At 39.3% G+C, this 22,989-nt stretch overlaps 3 protein-coding genes across 7 annotated transcripts; 1 reads left to right on the top strand and 2 right to left on the bottom strand.

The window, feature by feature from the left end:
* Positions 1 to 45: 45 nt before the first annotated feature.
* RB195_020659 (uncharacterized protein) lies at positions 46 to 5,024 on the bottom strand (the record flags this gene model as incomplete). 2 transcript variants are annotated; one of them, XM_064189048.1, is made up of 10 exons in its annotated part: positions 46 to 510; positions 565 to 677; positions 740 to 860; positions 1,141 to 1,200; positions 1,504 to 1,605; positions 2,024 to 2,218; positions 2,293 to 2,562; positions 2,642 to 2,849; positions 4,780 to 4,859; positions 5,001 to 5,024. In XM_064189048.1, 10 exons carry the CDS (start codon positions 5,022 to 5,024, stop codon positions 46 to 48), a joined length of 1,638 nt encoding a protein of 545 aa, XP_064044929.1. The 2 variants fall into 2 exon arrangements, with proteins under 2 accessions (XP_064044929.1, XP_064044930.1); XM_064189049.1 differs by lacking the exons at positions 4,780 to 4,859; positions 5,001 to 5,024 and adding an exon at positions 3,003 to 3,055 and having other exon boundaries at positions 46 to 176; positions 411 to 510.
* On the top strand, positions 3,878 to 7,687 carry RB195_020658 (uncharacterized protein; the record flags this gene model as incomplete). 2 transcript variants are annotated; one of them, XM_064189047.1, is made up of 6 exons in its annotated part: positions 3,878 to 3,920; positions 4,000 to 4,059; positions 4,184 to 4,310; positions 5,247 to 5,304; positions 6,061 to 6,195; positions 7,543 to 7,548. In XM_064189047.1, the coding sequence occupies 6 exons, from the start codon at positions 3,878 to 3,880 to the stop codon at positions 7,546 to 7,548; spliced, it is 429 nt and encodes a 142-aa protein (XP_064044928.1). The 2 variants fall into 2 exon arrangements, with proteins under 2 accessions (XP_064044928.1, XP_064044927.1); XM_064189046.1 differs by lacking the exons at positions 3,878 to 3,920; positions 4,000 to 4,059; positions 4,184 to 4,310 and adding exons at positions 6,699 to 6,769; positions 7,656 to 7,687 and having other exon boundaries at positions 5,270 to 5,304; positions 7,543 to 7,596.
* Positions 7,688 to 9,201: 1,514 nt separating this feature from the next.
* RB195_020657 (uncharacterized protein) lies at positions 9,202 to 21,643 on the bottom strand (the record flags this gene model as incomplete). Of its 3 annotated transcripts, XM_064189045.1 has the most annotated exons (16): positions 9,575 to 9,663; positions 9,736 to 9,837; positions 9,900 to 10,020; positions 11,161 to 11,220; positions 11,286 to 11,387; positions 11,437 to 11,628; positions 16,662 to 16,916; positions 16,999 to 17,106; positions 17,167 to 17,285; positions 18,120 to 18,300; positions 18,522 to 18,623; positions 18,713 to 18,827; positions 19,049 to 19,149; positions 19,866 to 19,934; positions 20,000 to 20,084; positions 20,158 to 20,270. In XM_064189045.1, the coding sequence occupies 16 exons, from the start codon at positions 20,268 to 20,270 to the stop codon at positions 9,575 to 9,577; spliced, it is 1,914 nt and encodes a 637-aa protein (XP_064044925.1). The 3 variants fall into 3 exon arrangements, with proteins under 3 accessions (XP_064044926.1, XP_064044925.1, XP_064044924.1); XM_064189043.1 differs by lacking the exons at positions 9,575 to 9,663; positions 9,736 to 9,837; positions 9,900 to 10,020; ... (1 more) ...; positions 11,286 to 11,387; positions 11,437 to 11,628 and adding exons at positions 20,557 to 20,758; positions 21,375 to 21,519; positions 21,601 to 21,643 and having other exon boundaries at positions 16,560 to 16,916; positions 20,158 to 20,279; XM_064189044.1 differs by lacking the exons at positions 16,662 to 16,916; positions 16,999 to 17,106; positions 17,167 to 17,285; ... (5 more) ...; positions 20,000 to 20,084; positions 20,158 to 20,270 and adding exons at positions 11,685 to 11,945; positions 12,018 to 12,083 and having other exon boundaries at positions 9,202 to 9,663; positions 9,725 to 9,837.
* Positions 21,644 to 22,989: the final 1,346 nt, after the last annotated feature.

Genomic DNA, 22,989 nt, shown 5'->3' with positions numbered 1-22,989 from the left:
TTGACACAAATATTTACAAATGCTAACAACATCAACAAATATCTGTCATGACAGTACTGATGGCGATAAAACTGCCACCATGAAATAGCTTTTCGACAAAACTGCTGGTGACAGTACACTAGGTGACAAAACGGCACCGCCTAGAGTCATAGGTGATATGACATCAGGACAAAGTACTAGAGGACTAAGGATTAATGGAGAAAGAACATAAGGATTAATCACATTCGGAGACAAAACATAGGGAGTCAAAATAAAAGGTGCCATAACCAGTGGCGATAATACGTATGGAGACAATAAATAAGGTGATAAGATGAAAGGGAGAGGGATTGCCGGCGACAGAACCCACGGCCCTAGCACTGAAGGATTTAAAATCAAAGGTGAGAAAATATTCGGTGATAGAACTACAGGACCAAGTACGCTTAAACCAAACACTGGTGCAAATTGGTAGGGGCTAAGCACGGTAGGCTGTAAAATGGAGGGCGACGCTAGTCCTTGACGTTTTGATCTACGCTAAAAATCGGATAATATGAAATATGAAGTATGCGAAATATGAATAAAACGAACCTTATGGATTCCTGCAATATTAGAAACTGTCTCCCATAATGCCTTCATTCGTTTCGATTTTGGCAAAGCAGCATAATGTTCTATTTGTATATCAATTTCTGGCTCCTTCAATCCTATATTCGAATAAAAAACATCTTTTGGAAAACATTTCTGGGATACTGGGCACCATCATCACCTTGACTTTTGTGTAATTTCCGCATCTGTTCTACTTCCATGAATGTGAAGCCTCGCTGATCCAAATCCTTCTTTTGGACATTGTTGAAGGAAGCACGCAAAGCTTCAAAGCTTTCGCCTATCTGAACGAAAAACTTGTCTCCAGGATGAAGTTTGTCTGTGACTAAATGTTCTCCCCTAAACTTGCAGCCATACACCATATGATTTCCCATATGTTTAGATTAATATCACTCACGAACCCAGAGTCATTGGATACCTTTTAGAAAATGACTGGATCAAAAGCATACATGTGACATAACTGCGTTCTGAGGAAAAGAGAAGCTGTCCACAAAAAGTGGATTCAAAAACAAATGAAAGTAAGCGAAAGTGTTCCTTAAAAAGAATATAAGAAGATTTAACAACCTTTTCGCTCGCGCTTAACAACTCCTCGCCGATACCAAGCGAACTTAGATGATTTAGTACCTAAAACCAGAACATTTGACCTTTCTTTTTATCAAAGCTTAACTTTCAAGGTGTTGAGAGAATGCAAAAAATAAAACAAGCAAACAAACGATTAATACGTCGAGACTTTTCGAGACTGATCAATAACTACAGCTACGATGCAAAATCAGCCGAAACACATAAAAGAAAAATAAATAAAAAATAAAAGTTGAATAAATCATACAAAATGACATAGTTCGTCCGATAAGTAACACTGTGAAAGAGGGTAAAAGAGTAGGAAGAGAAACTAACATGGTGAAATTTCTATATGTCTGAAAAACATACCTTCATAGCATTATCCACAGTTTCTCGTGCTCCGGAAACCTCAATAATCATCTCTAATACATTTTCACGATCCTTTTCGTTTAAGCCGCTGTCTTCCAGAACCTAAACAGATCCTAAATCTAAACATGAACACTCAGAATAAGTAGACATAAGTCATCCATGATTTTCACTTAAAGGCATCACCCCACGAATCTGAGGTGGTACGGATTTCAGGTGGAGTATTCTTAAACGGGATAGCAGATTATGAAGAGGGGCATGATTCTGTCCATTTCTTGCTAACTGGCGTAAAAAAAAACGGCCCGGAAGGAGCGGCGTGTGTACACGGCTGGCACGCTCCAATCGAACTCGTAGAAAACAGCGCCGGATCGCTCGAAGCCGTATTGTCCGGGCCGTTTTCGGGGCAATTAGGAAGAAATGTACGGAATCACCCTTCTCTCCATAATCTACAATCGCGTTTACGAGTACTCCACCTGAAATCCCTACCACCTCAGATTCGTGGGGTGATGCCTCTAAGACTAACCTTTGGAATAGGTAAAATCTGTTGCTCTGAATCATCCTTATAGAAGGGAAACACTGCCGGAGAAAGCAAACCGCGAGATCTTTCCTTCGACGGCATGAGTGGTGCCAGACGTGGACTGAGTATTCGAGCGTTTTCACCTCCACTAAAGGAGTTAACAACTCCCATAACATCTTTCAAAAAAGGAGGGATGAAAGGCTAAAAATCCTTAAAACAAAGGTTGCGTATCAAACAAATTCATTTCATAGAAAAGTCAGAAGAAATCGCATTACCACACTTTTGTTACTATGTTCGGTCGAAATACGATCATTTGTGACGAGATCATAGATGGCCGCATCGTAAACTCGTGCTCCAGGCAGCTTTTCATTCTCTTCTAGCTTCTTTTGTAGTTCTAACATCTTCTTGTATGTGGTAGACCATTTTTTCGGTAATTCGGATGCAGAGACTTTGGAAAACAGGGAAACGAACAAAGTTGATAACTTATGTGCTGGGCTGGATGTGGTAGCTTCCAGAAGCGCCGGAGCTACTTTTTGTTGGCTCACCTGAGAGAGTAAAACCTGTTGTATGAAGAAGAAATCTCACTGAAGAAAAAAATCTACCAATGTGCTTGAAATGAAATACCTCGAGGAATTCAGCGTCCGATTTTAAAATGTTTGAAGCAATTAGCCTGTGTGGACTTCTTCGCACTCTCAAACTTTCACCATCCGAGAATAATCTAGATCTACGCTTTCTTCCAAACTTTCGTAAATTGAGTCTAACGACATTCCTCAACCACGGCCTTCTGTCCTTTAATTTGGAGTTTAGTTCCGATCCAGCAATAGCAAAAGCACTGAAAGAAAGGTTTTTCATGGAAAGAGTGGGAAAACTATAGCTTTTTTCAAATAGAAGGAGTTCATAGTGAAGGAGTGGTCGATCTGCATGCGCTAGCATTAGGATTAGAAAAAGGCGTAATTGAAAACAAAAATCATTAAGTAATCGTTACAGTAATGACAGTATGGAGATCTCGGTGTAGATCGATCGATTGTCGAAACCCATCTACAAAAGAACGATCCCGAAGGAGGTACGTAGAGGAAGAAAATAGAACAATACAGCTGCAATCGACTGGCTGCTGGTAACATTTGATACGCAGCCTGTCAGCAAACGACAACATCGGCGCCTTCTCTTCCTTGCGTAGGAATTTTCACTCTGGTTCCTTAGATGTTGGATTGAGCAGAGCTAGTGATTGACCCCAAATTCTGATGACAACGATATATCTATATTCCTTCCTCTTGTATGTATCTGTACTAACATTTGACTAACAACTAATTTCTGTTACACTTAAGATCTTTCGCTGTAGAAATCTATTTGGTTGATCTGTTATTTCACAACTATAGATTATTAATCCTAAATATAGTGAGATTAAAACGACATGAAGAACGGTGCAGTTGCGTAAACGGCTGGGCACGAAGCAGCGCGGTGGAGATAGCGGTTAGAATCGAGGTGGGACCATCTCTAACTGCAGCAATGAACGATGGTAGCAGGGTTCCTCACTCGATCCTAACCGCTACAGTCCACCGCACCGCTTCACGTACGCAAATGCACTGTGCTTCATGTGACTCTATATGCTCCGTATTCTGCCACTAATTCTGTGTTCTGTTGCTCTTCTTTGATGACAAATTAGTTCCCTGCCTAATATTTAGGTTGTTCGCAGAGTTTGCAGAAGTGACAACATCACCACCAAGCAGCGTTTATCGATCGGGCGCTATGAAATAGCCTCGTCGATGATCACCAACTAGCGGAAGCATTTAGGAAGAGTCGTGTCAAAACGACATGAAGCGGGGCTGCGCTCAAAGCCGAGCGCTGAAGGTAGCAGTCCGGATGGGACCATCGCGAACTGCAGCGATGAGTGGTGGTAGCAGGGGTCTCCATCCATCGTAGCCGTTCCGCTACACCGCAACGCTTTGAGCGCAGCCGCTTACGCAACTGCATCGAGTATCAAGTCGTTTTAACTCGTCTAACTCTAACTAGACGTCTGAGAAACGCGTGTTACTGTGAAAGATGTAAGTCAGAATGAAGATGTTACATTATGATTCGATTTATTTGTCCTCACAGATTCAGTGTGCTGTTACCCGTTTAATTGTCTCAACAATATATATTTGGATTCCTTGTGTGTTGTCCGTTCAGGTTTGTGCCTGTTCCAATCGGATCATTGCGTTCTCGGGTCTGTTCTATACATAGTAACCACCAACCGCTGTTCTTTACGGAGCTTCAACCGGCTGGATACCTTAACTGGTCTCTACGCTGCAAGCAGGTGCTGTTAATGAATTTTGGCAATTTCGAGTTTTTATTGATTCGAAGTGCTACGTATTCGAGTTTTTATTGATTCGAAGTGCAACGTATCTGCACGAATTTCTTCTAGTCATGTGTCTTTTTTTCAACCCTTTCTAAGCTTGTATTCGTATTCGTATTTATTTATTTGTATTTTTATTTTTGTGGAAAAATGAATAGTCACAATCAATTTACGTTGGAATGTCCATGGAAAATCCTTTATGTCCAGGCGAAAAGTGGACAAAAACCTAATGATCTATACATTTGGTATTAATCTAATGTGAATACAGGTCAAAATAAATGAAAGGATTAAGCGATAAATAAACTGATTATTTCACATGAAAAGTCCCCTGGCATATATTTGGACATTAGTGCAGATATAAGGATTTGCATATACATATAAGTGAAGAAGTACAAATAATATGTAAATACATGTTGTAAGTTGAACTTACTTAATTAGTATCGGTGATTTCTCTTCGAGTTTCTTTGCTTTGATAAGGCAACGTGCTGTCCTCGTAAGATCTTTGGTTTCCTGGATGCGTTTTAGACAATTCTTCAGCTTTTCTCCTCTTTCTGAAGTAGATGACTTCACTCTTTTTTTGGGGGCAAGAGGGGGTTTTTTCAACCCCCCAAAAGGGGGTTTTCCCACCTTTAAGGGGGCCCCCTCCCCCACCTTTAAAGCCCGCCCACTATCCATCTATACTTCACGATTACTAATGCAGGATCTTTAAAGAAAGTCAGAATTCATCCCATATTAGGAAATTCCAGTATTCTTTTAAGGAAAATAAAATCCTAAGGCCAAGAGCAAATTTTCAAAAATTAGGTTCTTGGTGTCGGAGCGTATTTTTTAAGCGATTAGTTCGTAGATACGGTAATAATGAAAATAAATGAGTGATAAGGTTGATTAACATATATTTAGTGATTACTGTCCTTGCTTCAGTGATGAATCGAAGAGAAGAGGGAGGAAATCAAAAAAGGTGAGCAGCGGTGTTTTTGAAGATAAGAAAAGGGTTACAAATTTAAGTAAACAAACAATTTCTACAATCGAATTGTGAATTAACTCACCAAAGCTTGTGTTAGCTAAGAGCTCCTTTGCCATTTGAGCCAATAGAGCTTTAACGGAGAAAAAGTACCAATTTCTGTGGATTTCTCGAATCTCAGCGAAACCTTTTTCATTCAATGCCATTTCCTTTAAACTATCAGTTTTCTTGTAGAATATATGAGCTGCTGCTTGTTCCTAGAAAGAATATCATTTGATTAGTTTCTGTAGAGGTTAAAAATCATTATTTGGACATACCATATATAGGAGCAATGAAGTTATTAACACCAGTAAGAAGGATCTCAAGAGCTTCATTCGACCATTTGGCGTAGAGAGAAAAATTCCACCGCTGTATCAATGAGTAGTAGACTGAACGACAATAGCGCGATTCACTTTTCATTCGTTTAATCCATATCGAGTAGACAGACGTTCGTGAGATGACCTAGGTAGTTTATCAAGTTTCGCTGTCATTCTTCATTAGGGAAATCAAAACATTAGTTCGACCATTGGCTAGCGTATCGAAAAACATCCGATCATCTCATTTGATAATTTTCGCTTACTATGTTTTTTTTTTTAATTTCTGGTTCTTCGCAGTATAAAAGCTTTCCACAGTCAACACACAGTTTTTTGTAACTCTCTTATGGAAAGCGTACTGGTTGTTATCTTGCTGTGGTGATTAGCAAATTTTGTTTAGGATAAAAGAAAAAAGTCTCTACCGTATCATTCCGCTTGGGATGCACCAATGCATTTTACTGCAATTGGTAATTTTTGTGGTTTTGGAACATGTGTTGGCCTATACAATGCTTTGCGACGGTCAACCGATGATCAAGTTAGTGTTTTTATCCTCCCAAACAAGTCTAGTACCAATTTTTCGACCCCAGACAGATGAAAGGGTTGGTTGGAACAGGGCGGCTTCCAACCATCGATCGTTCGGCCACAGCGGACCTCTAACCGACTGCGCAACACCCACCCCATTTTTGTTTGTTTGATGCAAATTTCTGGCGCAGTTGGTTTCCATAAAGTCTGCACGAGACAGGGTTCAGAACCTATAGATTGGACTTTGGATGAGTAACAGATGGTGGGATTGAGTTTAATCAAGTTGAAGCCTAATTGCAGAATAAGATTGTTTTCACACTGAATGTGATCCATTGCGGTGTTATACGTTCAGCATGATCCATGCCTATTAGTTTTTCCGTTTTATTTCCATGGTTTCCGTTCTTTTCAAAACTAATGCGTCTTCATTTCTTCTCGATATTTCTACAACGTTTAGAAGTTGCGTATCACGTAACCAACATGTGTGAATCTTTCCACGAATAGGCAGGGATAAGGAAGTGGTTCACGATTGGAAGCGTGGACCACATCCTTAACATTGAGCGCTCAATTTTCCCTAGTGATCCAAAAAGGTATGGTGTATGAAATATCCTCGTGATGCTATCTTGTTCTTCTGCAATAGGTTGCATCACTGCAGAAATAGGCACAACCACGGCTGTTTTTCACGCGTTTTTCTGGATTACTAAGGGTAGTTGTTCGTAGTCACCCTCATACTCTTAACTAAACCCATACCGCTATGTGTTCTTAACGTCACATTTATCTCATGATACGCTGTCTTTAATTTTTGATTGATGATTTCTTTATTCTATTCCGTGTTCAGGATAACTTTAATCTCTAACGTTTGGTACATAATTTTCTGCGATAGGTGTTCAGAGGGAGGGTAGAGGATTCAGAGGACTTCTATATAAGAGATCATGCGTATCATGAGGTCCCATTTAAGTGCACTGTGAGTCTTATCGAGTGCAATTGGATGGTAATCTACTTAGTCTCAACAGAACATGTACGTCCATTAAGGTCATCGTCATGTCGTTAAGAATTAATTTTGATGTAGTCGTTTTAAGCGTAATAGATGGAACAGATAAGGAAAGACATGCGGCCTTAATACAGTGCAGAAATTAGTCGTCCTTGATGTCCCCATTTTTGAATGTTGAGACACATTCTGGACGAAGTCTCTTTTTTTATCTCATTACGTTCAACAGTATTTCGTGGCCGATTTCTTGGACATTATTTGGTTCAGGGATTTTGGGCCGGTTGATATTAACTCTGAGGTGTAATTTTGCAGTAGCTGGAAGGAAGTGATGTGATTGTGGTAGGGTTTGTTAATCATTAATCACCTTCTGTTTAGAGGTAGCGTATCGCGAACTTGATGATGTTGGGACCTATAAGCAAGTACATAGAGGTAAGTGTATATCTCACGAGTTTAAGGGTGATTACACTCAATTCTCTTTCATACTCCAGAGAAATACGTGCAAAAAAAAACCTTGTTTTGATTGGTGCCCGCAACTTACTACGGATAATTGATCGATAGGAATCCACGACGCTTTCGCGATTGTACAGGTGGGATAAGTTCTGCATTTTATTTACTCTCTATTGCTATTTTTTTGCATCTTGTTTACTTTCGTTTTGTATACTTGGACTCCGAACGTTGTCCGCTTTTGTCGCGTAATAAGTTGGGTCGTTGGGAAGATGGGATCGCTGAAGGCGGTTTCACATGCCTTTTTCTGAATTAATGATGCTAGGGGAATCAAGAATGATGAAGCTAATAGTCGCGGACTACATCCTTACACTATTTATTTTCGTGATACATTGCTTTAAAGATCATCACCCCATGAATCTGAGGTGGTATGGATTTCGATAGCTAAAGACTATACACGGTCGTAGATGGCAGAAACGGGTGGGTTAACGCTCATTTCTTCCTAACTCCCGTAAAAAAAAACGGCCCGGAAGATACGGCGCGTCCACAAGGGTGGCGCGCTCCAATAGAACTCGTAGAAAACAGCATCCCAGAACGCTCGAAGTTCTACTGTAGCACGCCACCATTGTGGACGCGTCGCGTCGGCCGGGCCGTTTCTTACGGCAATTAACAAGAACAGAAATGAGAATGAATTAAATTGAAATTAGGATGAAATGAAATGAATGATTTTACCACTCGTTTCTGCACTCTTCAACCCCGCACAGTCAGCCTTTAACCATCGGAAATCCATACCACCCTGGATTCGTGGGATGATGCCTTTGAGGCTACACGTGCTGGATAAATGGCAGAGTTCGAGTGGTTTCTTCCTATTTTCCTGACGAACCTTGTGGATTCAGAACGGTACTGTGAAAGGTGTAAATTATTGCAGCACAGTGGGGCGTATATTGCAATCATAAATACAAAAAAAAAACTGGTAATTGAAGAGCAAGTTATTCTTTAGCAATTTTTATTTGTCTCGGGGTGAGTTATGGCATAATTTAGAGAACTTGTTCAGAGAAATTGTTCAATCTTTAATTTAGTCAGGATCTTAGATAGTAATAACTAGTTATTCTAGTGGTGTAGAAGCTACCGTATGGTTCTCACTCTTACTTTGCACTGTATTCTTTTAAAGAGTATTTATAATTGCGTCTTCTTTAAGTCATATCTTTTAATTTCTTTCTATTTTATTTATTAATTAAGCTTACCGTTACTTTTCTATGTATTGCAACATTTTCTGCCTTTCATTAAAATGTGTTCGCCTCTTCCATTTCTCTCCTTATTCATTCCATCTTTTACTTCCTTCCTTTCCCTTTCCCCTCTGAACATAAATTGCGGAGTTTTGCCGTAAAGCAAACATTAGGACTCTATACGGGACCACGTGGTTGGAGCTTTATTGGTCTTTCAGTGAAACGATCTAATCCCCCAATTAGATCTTTGCCATCTCCCATATCCGAATTTTTCTGGAAACTTCCTAAAGGAAACATTGAGCATTTATTTGAATTGCGATGCGTCACCTATCATTACAACTGCACAAATTTACTTAACGTACTGCTATGAAAGAAATGTCGGAGATAAAACATTTGCCATAAGGAAGCTTTTTGACAAAATTGACGGTGAGAGAACACCCGGAGAAAGTATCGCACCACCAAGTACCATCGGAGATAGTACATCCGGACAAATAACAATAGGACTGAGTATAACAGGAGACAAAATATATGGATTTATAACATTTGGAGACAACACGTAAGGAGAAAAAACGAAAGGAGCCATTCCCAGCGGTGACAGAACGTACGGAGAAAGAACATACGGTGAGATGATGAAAGGAAGCGGGAATGACGGTGACAGAACCCACGGGCCAAGAACAGAAGGATTGAGGATGAGAGGTGAAAATATGTTCGGAGATAAGACCACGGGGCCCAAAACACTAAACCCATAAACGGGTGCGAATTGATAGGGACTTAGAACGGTCGGCTTCAGGACAACAATTGGCTGGAATTCTCTTTTGCTCCGGCGCTGAAACATATTAATTTTGGCTGTATTAGTCAAAAAACTTTATGTACATTGGAAAACTCACTCTCTTCAAACCCGCTACTTCAGCCACGGTTTCCCAGAGAATTTCATGTCGTTCTCTACGTGAAAGTCCTTTGTATTTTTTCATTTCATGTAGTATTGCTGGTTCATACTGGACTTCAAGATCTGTTTTATTTTAGCTGAAGAGATTTAGAAGATTATCCATTCTAGAAACTAACTTTGATCTCGATGTAGTTTCTGCATCTGTTCCGGCTCCATGAAGGTAAATCCTTTGCTCTCCATATCTTTGTTTTGATTAGGAGTAAATGATGAGCGCAATTGTTCAAAGGCCTTTCCAATCTTGAAAAGTATAAAGTGATAGACTCGCTCTTTGGAAAATAAAAAAAAGAAATAAAACGAGAGAGGGAGATAAATATAATGGATTCATCGACTATAGTCGGTGTCGGTCGTGTTCAACCCAGACCCACGCGACGCGTCCGCAACAAAAGTGGTAAGTGGTGCCCTTGGGAGTCTGTCAGTATCGCTGGGGGCAAAGTGTAGTTGAAGGGGGGAGGGGGCGTTCGACCGCGCTATTATTTCTGAAAGCATGTAACTAAATTAGCTGGGCCCTATAACCTAACTGTTGTCTTACAGGATCTATGATAAATGAGCTAATTTTACTAAGCGAGAAGAGGAAGGTAGAGCTTTCAGAAATAAGGGCGCGGTTAAGTGCCCCTTCTCCCGACTTCGAACTACGTTTTCCCCTAGGTGAGCATGGCGCGTAGTTTTAAAGACAGCATATCACGAAATTAATGATGTTGATGTCTCCTTGGGACAGTACACAGCTCACATTGTAGATTACGAGAATGAGCATGGTTAGCGCCTCAATTCCCTCTTATCGTCCTGAAAAACGGTGGGGAAATAGCTTCTGTTCCTGCGAGGTACGTTTGAACGTGCCACAAGCCCCGCATCCGTGAGCGAACGGTCGAAAATCAATGAGGTTCTTCTCAGCTGCCTATTTATGTAAAAACAATGAACAGGTTGCTGAAGGAGCTGGAGTGTGAACAAGGATGGCGTGTTCTAACCTAGCTCGTGAGAACTAAAGCGATCCTCACGCTGTTTTTGAGGAGGATTAAGGGGAATTGAGCCACGGCCATCCCCATACTCGCAATTTACAACCTATAGTAGCGACATGAAGCACGGTGCAGCTGCGAGGGCGGCAGCGCGCGAAGCGGTGCGTTGAAGCGAAGCGGTTAGGGTCGGCTGGGGACCCATGCTAGCACCGTTCATCGCTGTAGTTCTCCGTGGTCCCATCTCGGTTCCAACCGCTAGCTCCATCGCTCCGCTTCGAGCGGAGCCGCTTATGCAACTCCACCTTGCTTCATGTCGTTTTGACCCTACTATAAGCTCAGTATTTGTCCACAAAGACCCCAACATCGTCAATTTTGTGATTTGCTTTCCCTTTACCCTGACATTGAACACTTCTGACTACGAATGTACCTTCTCGTTTACGTCGAAAAGTTTCTCATCCATTCCCATCGAGCTCATGTGTTGCAATACCTGAAGGAGAGACTAGACATCAAATCTTAGGAGTTCATCCATTCAGAACACTTCCTCAGACGTACCTTCATAGCTTTGTCGACCGTATCACGAGCTCCGGATACCTCCATCACCATTTCAAGTACACGTTCTCGATCTTTCTCGTTGAGACCAGCGTTTTCGAGCAGCTGGAAAAGGATTAGAGGATTTTCCTATATCCTTTAGATCAGAACGTACCTTTGGAACTGGCATGATTTGTTGTTCAGTTTCATCCTTATAAAATGGAAATAGTGACGGTGACAGAAATCCTTTAGTGGTTTTATCCGGTAGAAGTGGGGCAAAACGTGGACTTAGGATACGGGCATTTTTGGCACCGTTGAATGAATTCACTATATCGAATGCATCCTTGAGAAATGGTGGGACAAAGATCTGTAACAATATTTGTGGATTTTTTTAATATTCAATATTCAAGGGAAACATCTCACTTCACCGTTTTGATTAGATTCCCTGCTTTCCACCACAATATCATAAATTCTTCTGTTATATACACGAGCTCCGGGCAATTGTTGTTTATTTTCCAGAATCTTTGTCAACTTTGATAAACTTCGATAAGTAGTGCTCCATTTTTGTGGGAGTTGATCGGTGGCGACTTTCCCAAAAAGAGTTACAAAAAGGTCCGCCACTCTATGGATCGGAGTTTTTGATGGTTTTTCTTTCAAAGTAGGTAGATGCTCAGCGTTTACAGTCTGAAATCTGGAAGTCCGTAGAAAAAAAGATTATAATTTGTTGTACAAAAACGTAGAGCGCTGCTAAATCACCTCAAAATTACCGCCGTTCTCCTTCAAATCCGCGGGTAATGTTAGGCGATTAGGACTCCGTTTCATTCGTCGCTTTCTATGAATTCGAGGAGATCCATTTCTTTTCCTCATTCTGCCTCTGAGAATTTTCCAGGAGGAACGACTGCGGTATTGTTCTTCATTAAAATATACTCGTTTTGCGTGTCGTATCCAGAATTTTCGATTCCGTTCTTGAATGAAGGAATGCGCACTGTTGTTTCTTTTCCTAAATGGTTTATTACAAAATATATCTAAACTCCACATTGAAACCTTTTTTTGATAATAGGTGAAGAGATAGTTGAGCAATGGTTCGTTCGAAATCTTTATATTAACTGACTGACCTTGAGTTCTTGGAATTTAAGACTTTTTTCCAATGTTGTCTGGTTTTCAGCAGACATATGGCCGTTTTTCTCAAATCTCTGACATTAGCGATGCGTTTTAGGCAGAGCTTCAGATGCTGGCGTGATGCTAAAAAATTTTAAAAAATTAAAAATTAAAACCTTTGCGTGAATTTATACATAAATATGAAAGTTTTTGATTACAGAAGAGAATTGATAAGAGTAAAAGAGCAAACATATATACATGTTTATTTATATATCTGTTGAGAAACAAAAAGAGCAGTTATGCCAATGGTACTCTAAATTATTGGATAGACAGTGAACTTTGAATTTTACGGAAGGGAATTCTTGAGCATTTTATCTTTGCATGGATGATTTCCAATCCTTTGATCCTGACTTAACTGATCGAATAGTTGGTTTAATTTTCTCGAAAACGGCATAGCCGAGTCAAAACGACCCGAAGCTGGGTGCAGCTGCGTAAACGGTTGCGATCAAAGCGGTGCGATGGAGCTAGCGATTGCAATGGTGCGACGTGGGACCATCATGAACTGCAGTGATGAATGGTTCTAGCGAGGATCCCCTCTCGATCCTAACCGCGACACTACATCGCATCGCTTCGAACGCAGCAGCTTACGCTATTGTACCAAGTTTCATGTCGTTTTGACTCAACTTTATGCCAAGGATACATCAATCTACTAGGTAGACATTAAACTTGGGGAATTTTACGAAAGATTCTTGTATAATTGATTTGTATTCTTTTGATCATTCGACTAATCATGTAGTCAATTTATTTTCCCCTAAAATGGTGGACATGTTGTCGTAGCTAAAATATTAATAAAAAAACAGTGTAGAGCAGTTTTTGAACTACACAAGCGTAGCTCGTTTAGGCGTAAACATATAATATACACATAATAAACATAAATACACATATAATATACATATAGAGTTAAAGGATGAAGTTTCTGGCGTTAAAGGCATCACTCCAAGATTCTGAGGTGGTACGGATTTTAGGTGGAGTATTCGTATACGGGATGGGAGACTACGGAGAGGGGGTGATTCTGTCCATTTCTTCCTAATTGCCGTAAAAAACGGCCCGGAAGATACGGCTTCAGGCGTTTTGGCGCAGTATTTTCTACAGGGTGTTCGACTGGAGCGCGCCAGCTTTGTGCGGCGCCGCATCTTCCGGACCGTTTTTTACGGCAATTAGGAAGAAATGGACGGAATCACCCCCCTCTCCATTGTCTCCCATCCCGTATACGAATACTCCACCTGAAATCCGTACCACCTCAGATTCGTGGACTGATGCCTTTAATCAATCCGCTCGGGACCTTTGCCACCACGTTCTCTTCAATTCAGAATCTTTTGAGATTTACGAACGTGTAACTGGCCTATACAATGACTTGCAGCGGTGTGTGAAGTCAGTGTCTTTATCCTCCCAGATAAGTCTGGTGCCAATTTATCGACCCCGGAGGGATGAAAGGATTGGTGAGCACTAGGGCGGATTCGAACCTCCGATCGATCGTGCAGGAAGCGGAACTTCTACCCGTTACCCCACACCCGCTCCAATATATACATATAATATTATAGAAACAGAAAACGTATAACCTTACCACTGTCAGTTTTTCGAAGCAGTTCTTTTGCCAATTGCCCCAATAGTGCCTTTATTGCAAAGAAATACCAATTTCTGTGAATGTCCTTTATTCTGCTGAGACCTTCTCCATCTAAGGCAAGTCCTCTCGCACCTTCCTGTTTCTGAGTAAAAACCTGGAAACAAATAGGTAGAGACTAATTGTGAGCATAAATGTAATGAAATGAAACCAAAAGGATTAGAAGAGTAAATAAATATATAAATAGATGTTAATTATAAGGAAATGGACGCATGCGTACCAAATCTGCCAAAATAAGCAGTGAAATTGCAGCCGTAATAAAGGCAGACGTCATCTCGTGTCCTCATAAGATCAACTAACTGTTAGTGATAGTCCAAGGAGTAGCTCTCACCGACCTATTTTCATTTACGATATTTTCCCCGTCAGGATTTTTCCGTAAACAAGAGTTCATAAATTTTATTTTATTAGATTTTCGAGCTGTTCACTCTATTTTAATTGTTCTCTACTCATAAAATGAAGTTTTATTGTTTTAAGTTGAAGATACGGAACATGAGTCATGAACATGAAATGGTCACGAGGAGAAAATCTGTGGTGGATGAGAGAGAAAGAGTTGTGAACATAAACTGGAACCTGATAAGAAGGCAGTAATTTTACCACAATAATGTAGATAATAATCTTTGAAGTGTTATTCCCTACGAATAAGTTCTTGCCCGGTACCACTGAAAATAAATTGGATGTGGATTTCTTTTAATCTTCAAAAAAAATCTCTTGTTGTTTTTCTGTTCTGTCTAAGGCCAGGTGTGTTTTATTATTTTTTCCTTTTTTTCGCCATTGGTGTTTGTGTATAAATAAATAAATAAGTAGTATTGTCAGGAAACTAGCAAACCTCCGCTACATCTCTCCGCGCTTATTGCCATTGATTTACTGATAGTTCCTAGTTTCTGATAGTTTTATCGATAGTTCCTTTGAATTATCCAGTATAAAATTCCACGACCTGCCTTAGGTCTCCCTCCCTTGAAAGCAACATGAGCAGCTGTCGTTTCAGTTCTTTTAACACATGAAAGATGTAAGGCTATTGTGAATTTTCTAATCTTTTCTATTCCTGGGACGGGTGAAGCGCAATCGGTTAGAGGTTCCGCTGCCTGCACGATAGATCGGAGGTTCGAATCCGCTCTAGTGCTCACCAAGCATTTCATCATTCCGGGGTCGATAAATTGGTACCAGACTTGTTTGGGATGATAAAAACACTGATTTAACACATCGGCTAGCCACCGCAAGTCATTGTATAGGCCAGATACACGTTCCTGAACCGCAAACGGTTCTGAATTGAAGTGAACGTCGGGCCGCATCCCAAGCGGATTGATTAACGCCAGACACCTTATCCTTCATCCGTTATCCTTATCATTTCTCAGCTTTCGACAATGTTTCTCCGCCTTCATCAGTTAGATCCCGTGAAGGTTTGCATCTTCTCAAAAAAAAAAAAAAGACTACTCAGCATAGATGCGATAGTCGGAGCCGATGCTCTGACCCCTTTACTTTTGACCTCGAAACCTCGTTGCGGAAAGGACCTTCTTCACTTGTCAAACAACAGTCAGCGAAATTACCCCCTTCACTTTTGGACGGCTATCGAAAGGACCCCCTTCACTTGAGCTGCACCCCATAAGCTGAACCCCCTTCACTTGAGGAGGGTCCGGCTTCTCCCTATCGCACCTATGCTACTTAGCACCGGAGAGACTGGGCTGTTGTTGTGTGAGGCCTCCAAAAATTTTATAGCAGAGGTGAAAGTGGTGATCCGTCCATTCAGGCCTATTGCCGTAAACAGTCCGGAAGATGCATGTCGCAAATAACCTGGCGCGCTCGAATCGGGTCTCTTGTACAAGGAAGAAACCATTTCTTACACGGTATCCTTAGGCAGATTAGCAAGAAGAAGGGCTTTATCACCCCCTCTCCGTATTCTTGCTCCTGTATACGAATATTCCTCCTGTGCAAGCGGGTTGGGAAGGATTCCTTTGAGGCCTAAAAAATTTTATAGCAAAATTGGGTACGTCAGGCCCATCTGTTAAATATTTAATAACTTTGTGGAAACTCTTGACAAGAGACCATTACTGATACGCCATCCTGAGGAAATTTTAGCAAGAAGAAGCGCTTTTGACCTTATTTTGTAAATATTCCTTGTGTAAGCGGGTTGGGAAGGATTCGAGTCCTTTGAATAGCAAAATTGGGTCCGAGTCCCATCTGTTATATATTTATATATTTGTGGAAATTGAGGATATTATGATAGCCACGATGAAATTTCAGCAAGAAGAAGCGCTTTTGACCTTATTTACCTGACTATTAACTTAGATTTATACAAAGAATTCCAGAAAAATGTTTGTTTAAAGTACTTACAGTGCCCACTAAATTGGTATTTATTGCACTTCAAAACAATGGAATGATTACTGTAACATTGTTGTTTTATTATTGAAGTGATAAATATTGAAATGATACTTATTAAACAAGTAAAATATGTAAAGATCAACCTGCATCTTGGAGTCATGAAAAAATTTCTAAAGAAAATTCCCTAAGAAGTGATTACAGTGCTATGAAAGCACTGTAGGTGAGAGTACAGAGGCCATTAAAAAACTTTTCGAAAGTACTGACGGGGAAAGAACACCTGGAGAAAGAATCGCACCGCCAAGCACCATCGGTGACACCACATCAGGACATAAAACAAGTGGACTGAGTATCAACGGTGAAAGCACGTACGGATTAATAACATTAGGAGAGAGTACGTAAGGATTAAGTATAAACGGTGCCATCACCAACGGTGATAGGACGTATGGTGATAGAAGGTACGGTGATAGGATGAACGGCATGCCGACGGCTGGAGACAGCACATAGGGTGAGAGAACGGCTGGATTCAGGAGCAACGGGGAGAACAGCGACGGCGATAGAACCTGAAACGGATGGATTTTCGTACTGTACTAGACGAATAACTCTGTTATTGTTTACACACAACTGCAGAACTCATGAACTCACACATGGACCAAGTACAGTAAGTCCAAACACCGGCGAGAACATATACGGTGATAGAACGGTCGGTTTCAACACTGACAACCACGTGATCTGCCGTTTTGTGCGAGTTTTCTGGAAAGAAAACAAAGTAATTGATTTCCACATGCTATCCATTCCAAGAGGGACACAAACTGTTCCATTGGCGGCAATCTCAGCGATACGCAGCCATAACGAGTCCTCACGCTCCGCACGTGTTTGATTACCATATTCTTGGATGTTAAAATCCATGTCGTTGGCATGTTTTGCGAGACCTGCATATAATTTCATATTACTAGTTGATTTAATTTGTTTTTTCTTCTAAAAACATCAAATTAGGTCCCCAACTGTTTCTGGGACAATTTTCTAATTAGTCGATTAAGTTCTGGAAGCGGGATCTACGTTTATGCAGGGAACCGCGGTGATTGGAACATAATAGAATGCAAAGGCCCTGCGCAAATTCCAGCGGATGCGTCACGGTCGTCCCGACAGAAATAAGTAGTTTATTGAGTACAAACGTGGGATTTGTTCTGCGCTTATAGTTCAATCTTCCAACATCCCCTTGGCCCACAGAAGCCATGTTTTGGATAATAATCAACCAAATGTGGTAGCAAGGTGATCTATATCGATCTTCATGTTAAAACCGAAAATCCCCCTAGAGTATGGTGTACGGGGATCTGCTTTAACTCTTTTTTATTTCTTTCCTTTTGACGTTATTCCCCTTGGGTCTGTAGTTCATGTAAGTGAGTCGATCTCAATCTTTGTTACAGTGAGGTTGAGGTTGAAAAAGCACCGGTAACGTTGTTCAGTCACCTTAAAACTTATGTGGATTCACAGTAGCATTAAAAGAAATTGATCTGTATTGTAACTATTCTAATGTATTTGTCGAATTCATTTATTATTTATTTTTTTTCAGAATAATTGTTATTTATTTTAAGGCTACTATTTATTATTTTACTTATTACTTGAATGTTATTTTACGTTCTTGTGATGGTCATTCTACTATCTCGTCCTCGATCAATCCCATTTTAGATGATTCATTATCAGATTCCTTATATCCCTAAGAAGAACCCACACCCATAAAAATCAAGTAAGGTAAGATGGACCACCTTGCTCTCCGTGTAATTCTTCCAGTTGATTCGTCTCCAGAAACGTGAAGCCACGCTTTTTCATGTCCTTCTTTTGCTTTCGGTTAAACGTTTTCTCTAGGTTTGTGAATATTTTCGTTAGTCTGTTGGTGACTTCTTGAAGTTCGCCTTGCATTCCGAAGAGTTCTGTACTCGATAGCGTCTGAAGACTTCAATATTTAAAAATGTCAATTATTATATTTATTTAAATTATATTACTGATATTTAGTCATTTCATTTGTAACATTTATTTAAATTGTATTAGCGATGTTTAGACATTTTATTTACCATATTTATTTATATAATAGTTGTTTTTATTTACTTCTGTATTTATATTTATTTATTGTTTCTATTTTAAAAAGCTATATACATACAAAAGTTAACCTTCATAGCATCGTCGATGATCTGACGAGCTCCAGTCATTTCCATGACGGTTTCCAGCACATCTTCACGATCACTCTCGTTCATTCCAGTCGCGTCAAGCAGCTACACGGTGCATAACAGAAAAACACAGTATCGTTACGAGAATGACAGTGTTTTCGTGGATAACGAAAGGGAAATTCCATAGGATTTACCTTTGGGATCGGCAACAACTGTTCCTCCGTATCATCTTTATAGAATGACAGTATGGATGGGGATAATGAACCTCTAATATCAGCTTTGTCCGGCATTATGGGAGCAAATCGAGGGCTGTAAAAAGCTAGAAAACTGGGGAAATCCAGAAAAATCAGTGAAAATTTGTCCTGAAGTTAATTATTAAAGAGATTGCGATGCATTATCAGGTCAAATTTGTGTCTACCTAGAGGAATCCAGAAAAATACAATCACCTCAGGTTATTCTACACTGAACATGGGAAGCAAAAAAAAATGTTGTTTTGATGTGAAAAAAAATTATTTGATTAGAATTTTTACCTTAAGAATTTTATATTCGATGAATCGCCCACTTCTTTCGATTTCCCCTCAAGCGTATGGATAAGATTGTAGGCGTCTTGTACAATTGGTGGAATAATGCTCTGAAAAGAAGGCAAAAACATGATTTCTACTGGGAAACTGAAGATATGGGTAGACAATGGCGTCTTTTTATATTTTAGAAATTTTGGAAAAGCTAGGGTTGTATGAAAAACAAAAAAGATTCCCGTAAATTCTGGAGAAAAGAGTTTAAGCGCAGAAAATTCACTTCTACTTTGCAAAAATTGCACCAAGAACGAGTTACTCGTTCATCTCTGGAATCAATTGTACATATACAATGCGCAATCTTTTTTTGATCCTCGTTGTTATCTGTTAGAAGATTTCTTTCGAATGATCCACTGGAAGGTTCGTTCAAGAAGAGCACATTTTTAAGTATTACTTTTATTATTTTTTAAATTGAAGGAGTTTTTTTTACAATTGAAGATCTACTGTCAGAAAATTAGATTTTAAGTTTCTTTTGCTATCAAATTTTGGAGGAATTTCCAGCTCAAAAGATTTCCGCCCAATTGTTTGCATTTTAACCAAAGACACGAGAACTATTCCCCTAAGAGACACGAGAATTGTTCCCCGTTTCATCACATATCACATGCTTATCTGCATTCTCGTCCTTCCCAACAATATCTTTTCAATAGTTCTTTCTAATATCGTCTGTACACGAAGAGGACTGGGATCAGTGTTCCAGAATAGATAAATAGATAGATAAAAGGGGAGATGACCGGAGTAGTCAACTTATGCGAAGGTCCCACTGACAGACACTGACCTTTTCGCCTTTTGATCTTGTAGGCTTCGAATTCCCAATGACGAGATCGAACATACGAAAGTCGTAGACCTATGTGGATGAAAAATTGAAGATATTTAAACGTTCGACGCATACAGGATACTGTAGCTGTGTACCTTGGCTCCTGGCTGTTTAGCTCGTTCATCCAAAGCTTTTTTGATGGTTAAAAGGCTCTTGTAGCTGTCCACCCACTTGGAGGTCCTGAAAATCATGGTTTTCCGAGAAAAAAAGCATATACACAATTTAAATATCTTTTTTTTTGAAAGATGCTCACCCATTAGAGGCTGTTGCATTGGTATCTTCCTGTATGGCTGCCTTTACTAATCTGGTCACACGCCTCACTACCGATTTTTCCGCTTGGGACAAAAGAGACGGTGCATGATCCATGGTGACCACCTCGAAAAGTTCACTACACTTATTAGTAGAGAATATTTTAGAAGAACCTTTTAAAGGTGGTTAACAATGCCTGAAATCCATTTGAATCACTTTTGCTGACGTCATCGATCACAAGACGGTGAGGGCTTCGCTTTAAGCGTCGCATACGGTATCTCCACAGTTTTGCCTCAGCGTCTTCTAAGCGTTTCTTTAAAAAATTGATAGCCGTTTGCAACAGAGACGGACTACACCATGTTTCTTATTTACAAGAATTATATTATCGGCATTAAAGTCTCACCTTATAGCTTTTCCGTTGGTATTTTTCTTTTGAGATCTTAGCTGGCAGTAGTTTTAGTTTTTCCAGGAAATCTATTCGCTTCTTATGATTCTTCCTGTATTTCTTTCTTGGCTGTGTCGTCAAAATCGAGAAAGTAGGCGAGTCTTGAAGGAATGAGCTTTGGATACGGGTAGAAGGAAGAGTCTCCGCCACTGTGAAGGCCCTAAAACGCAGTATAATGTATTCCCTATAAGTTCAGGAATCAAAGTTTCGAAAAAAGGTGCAGGTGTATTTTTAATTTTGATAGGACACGTCTATTATATTTTTACACCTTTCTAAGCACCAAAAATTCATCTCGCTTGAAAATTTCGTAAATATCGAGTCATACCACTTTCGCTACTAACAATACATATACATAGAATATGGAATATATGACTAGTTTTGATTTCAAAAAAATATCAGGAAAAAAAATCTGAAGAGGTAGGAACCACACCATTAATTCAGAGAGTGAATAATGCAAGGTGGTTTTTTTTTGGCTGGGCGAAGACGATACAACCGCCGGGAATTTTCTGTAGTTAATTTGTTTGTTATTTTTAGTTTTATTCTTGCTCGAACCATTATAATTTTTGGCTCTGGAGCTGTGTGAAGATCCCGGTGTTTTAGCATGTTGTTATCTTCTGATTTTAGTTCTTTCTACGGGTTATCCTTGTTTCTGTTATGTTTTTATTTAGTTTTAGTCGGTTTCGACATAATTTGTGCTTCAACTATCTCTTATTTGCTTTCCTTTTCCATATTAAAAGTAAATAAAGGAACAAATAAGTTATTTAAGAACGAAATACCTCATCCACGGCTCCATATAAGAAGGTTTGGTTGCCTTCTTGGTCTCGTAATTTTCTTTCGCCTCAATCAAACATCGTGCCGCACTCACCACATCTCTTTTGTCAGCAATCGCGTTTAAGCATCGCAGAAATTGTCGGCGGTTTCCTAGTAGTGTGGAGAAAGTAGTTTTGTTTGGAAAAAACTACTAAAGCACAATAATTTTTTTATATTTAAATAAATATGTACCTTTATCGAGTTTCTTTAGGATGCCTTTTCCTAACTGACCCATAATCGCTTTCACGGAATGCAAATACCAATTGTAGTGGATAGTTTGAACCTTCTCAAATCCTTCCTTACCGAGTCTCACCTTGTCGAAATCATGTTGATTCACCAGGCGGGTCTGACCTGAGGGTAATATTTTTTTAGTGGGTGGTGATTTTTCTTGTTTTGTCCATTTGTTTCTATCTTTCTTAGCCTTTATTTATAAACTATTTGGATTTCTTCTATTTAGAAACTCAATTTAGATTATTTAGTAATTTTATTTAGAATCTTCTTTTTAGAAACTTCTCTTTTTCATTTTTTTTTTGCAGATAAAATTAAAGAATTCGCTTTATGTCTTATTTAGGGTCTCCTGATGAGTTTCGGATGGGCACCTATCTATTTATGAGAATACGAATGCAAAGAATCCATAAATTCCTAATTTCTTAATTCCTACATAATTCCTAATTTCATCGCGAAATTTTCGAATTCTGTCTAAAAACCAGGCAATTTGTATTTTCTGCTATCATTACTCCTCATGGTATCTGACTTAAAATAACACAACGGGATAAAATCTGCTCCTCGAAAATTATTATTCTATTGAAAAAAATTATCAAGCTTTTATCATTGAATCAAAAAATTGTCGTATTAGAAATCACTAAACTTCAACATTCTCGGAGCTTCTGGGGAAAGGAAATTAGATATGTGAGCAATTTTTGAACACATAACTGGATTACTATTATATTTGTTCATCAAACCCTTACAGTAATCATTTTGTACAATTTATATGCATTTCTCATATATATGGACATTTATTTATTTATTTATTGCTATATTTGTCTTCTTTTTTGAATTTTTTGAATGCCATATTTGTTTTTTTTTTAATTTTTCTGGATGCCGGTTTTTATTAGTAGATTGGATGTATTTTTTTTTGATTTTTGAGAAAATTATTTTGAAATTTTTTGTGAAAATTACACGTTAATTACGTTAAAAGTACACATTAATTATCTATTAGTGCTAAATAGGCAGAAATAACACAAACTCACTGAAGTGAAGAATAGTCAATATTAGTATTTTTACGCAAAGATGACTTAAGGCACCCATACATAGATCTAAACGGGTTACAGTAACACATACAGTAATACAGAAAGAGGTGAAATCCGAAAAAAGACAGACAAAATCGATCGAGATTGAAGTGGATTTAGAGGCGGTGGAGAAAATGAAATGAATCTGAATATGATTAACCTGATTAGTTGCATGTGAAAAGTGAGAGTCTGTGAGAGATGCACTGAGGCGTATCCTAGATCTCGATTCTCAATCCTTGACAGCATATAATTCATAAGGATAGCGCATGCTATAAATCATGAAATCTCTGAA

The sequence above is a fragment of the Necator americanus genome, chromosome II (assembly GCF_031761385.1).
Source record: "Necator americanus strain Aroian chromosome II, whole genome shotgun sequence".
Classification (NCBI taxonomy): domain Eukaryota; kingdom Metazoa; phylum Nematoda; class Chromadorea; order Rhabditida; family Ancylostomatidae; genus Necator; species Necator americanus.
Note: the sequence above shows the minus strand (reverse complement) of the source record. Positions and strands in the feature narration are given on the sequence as shown.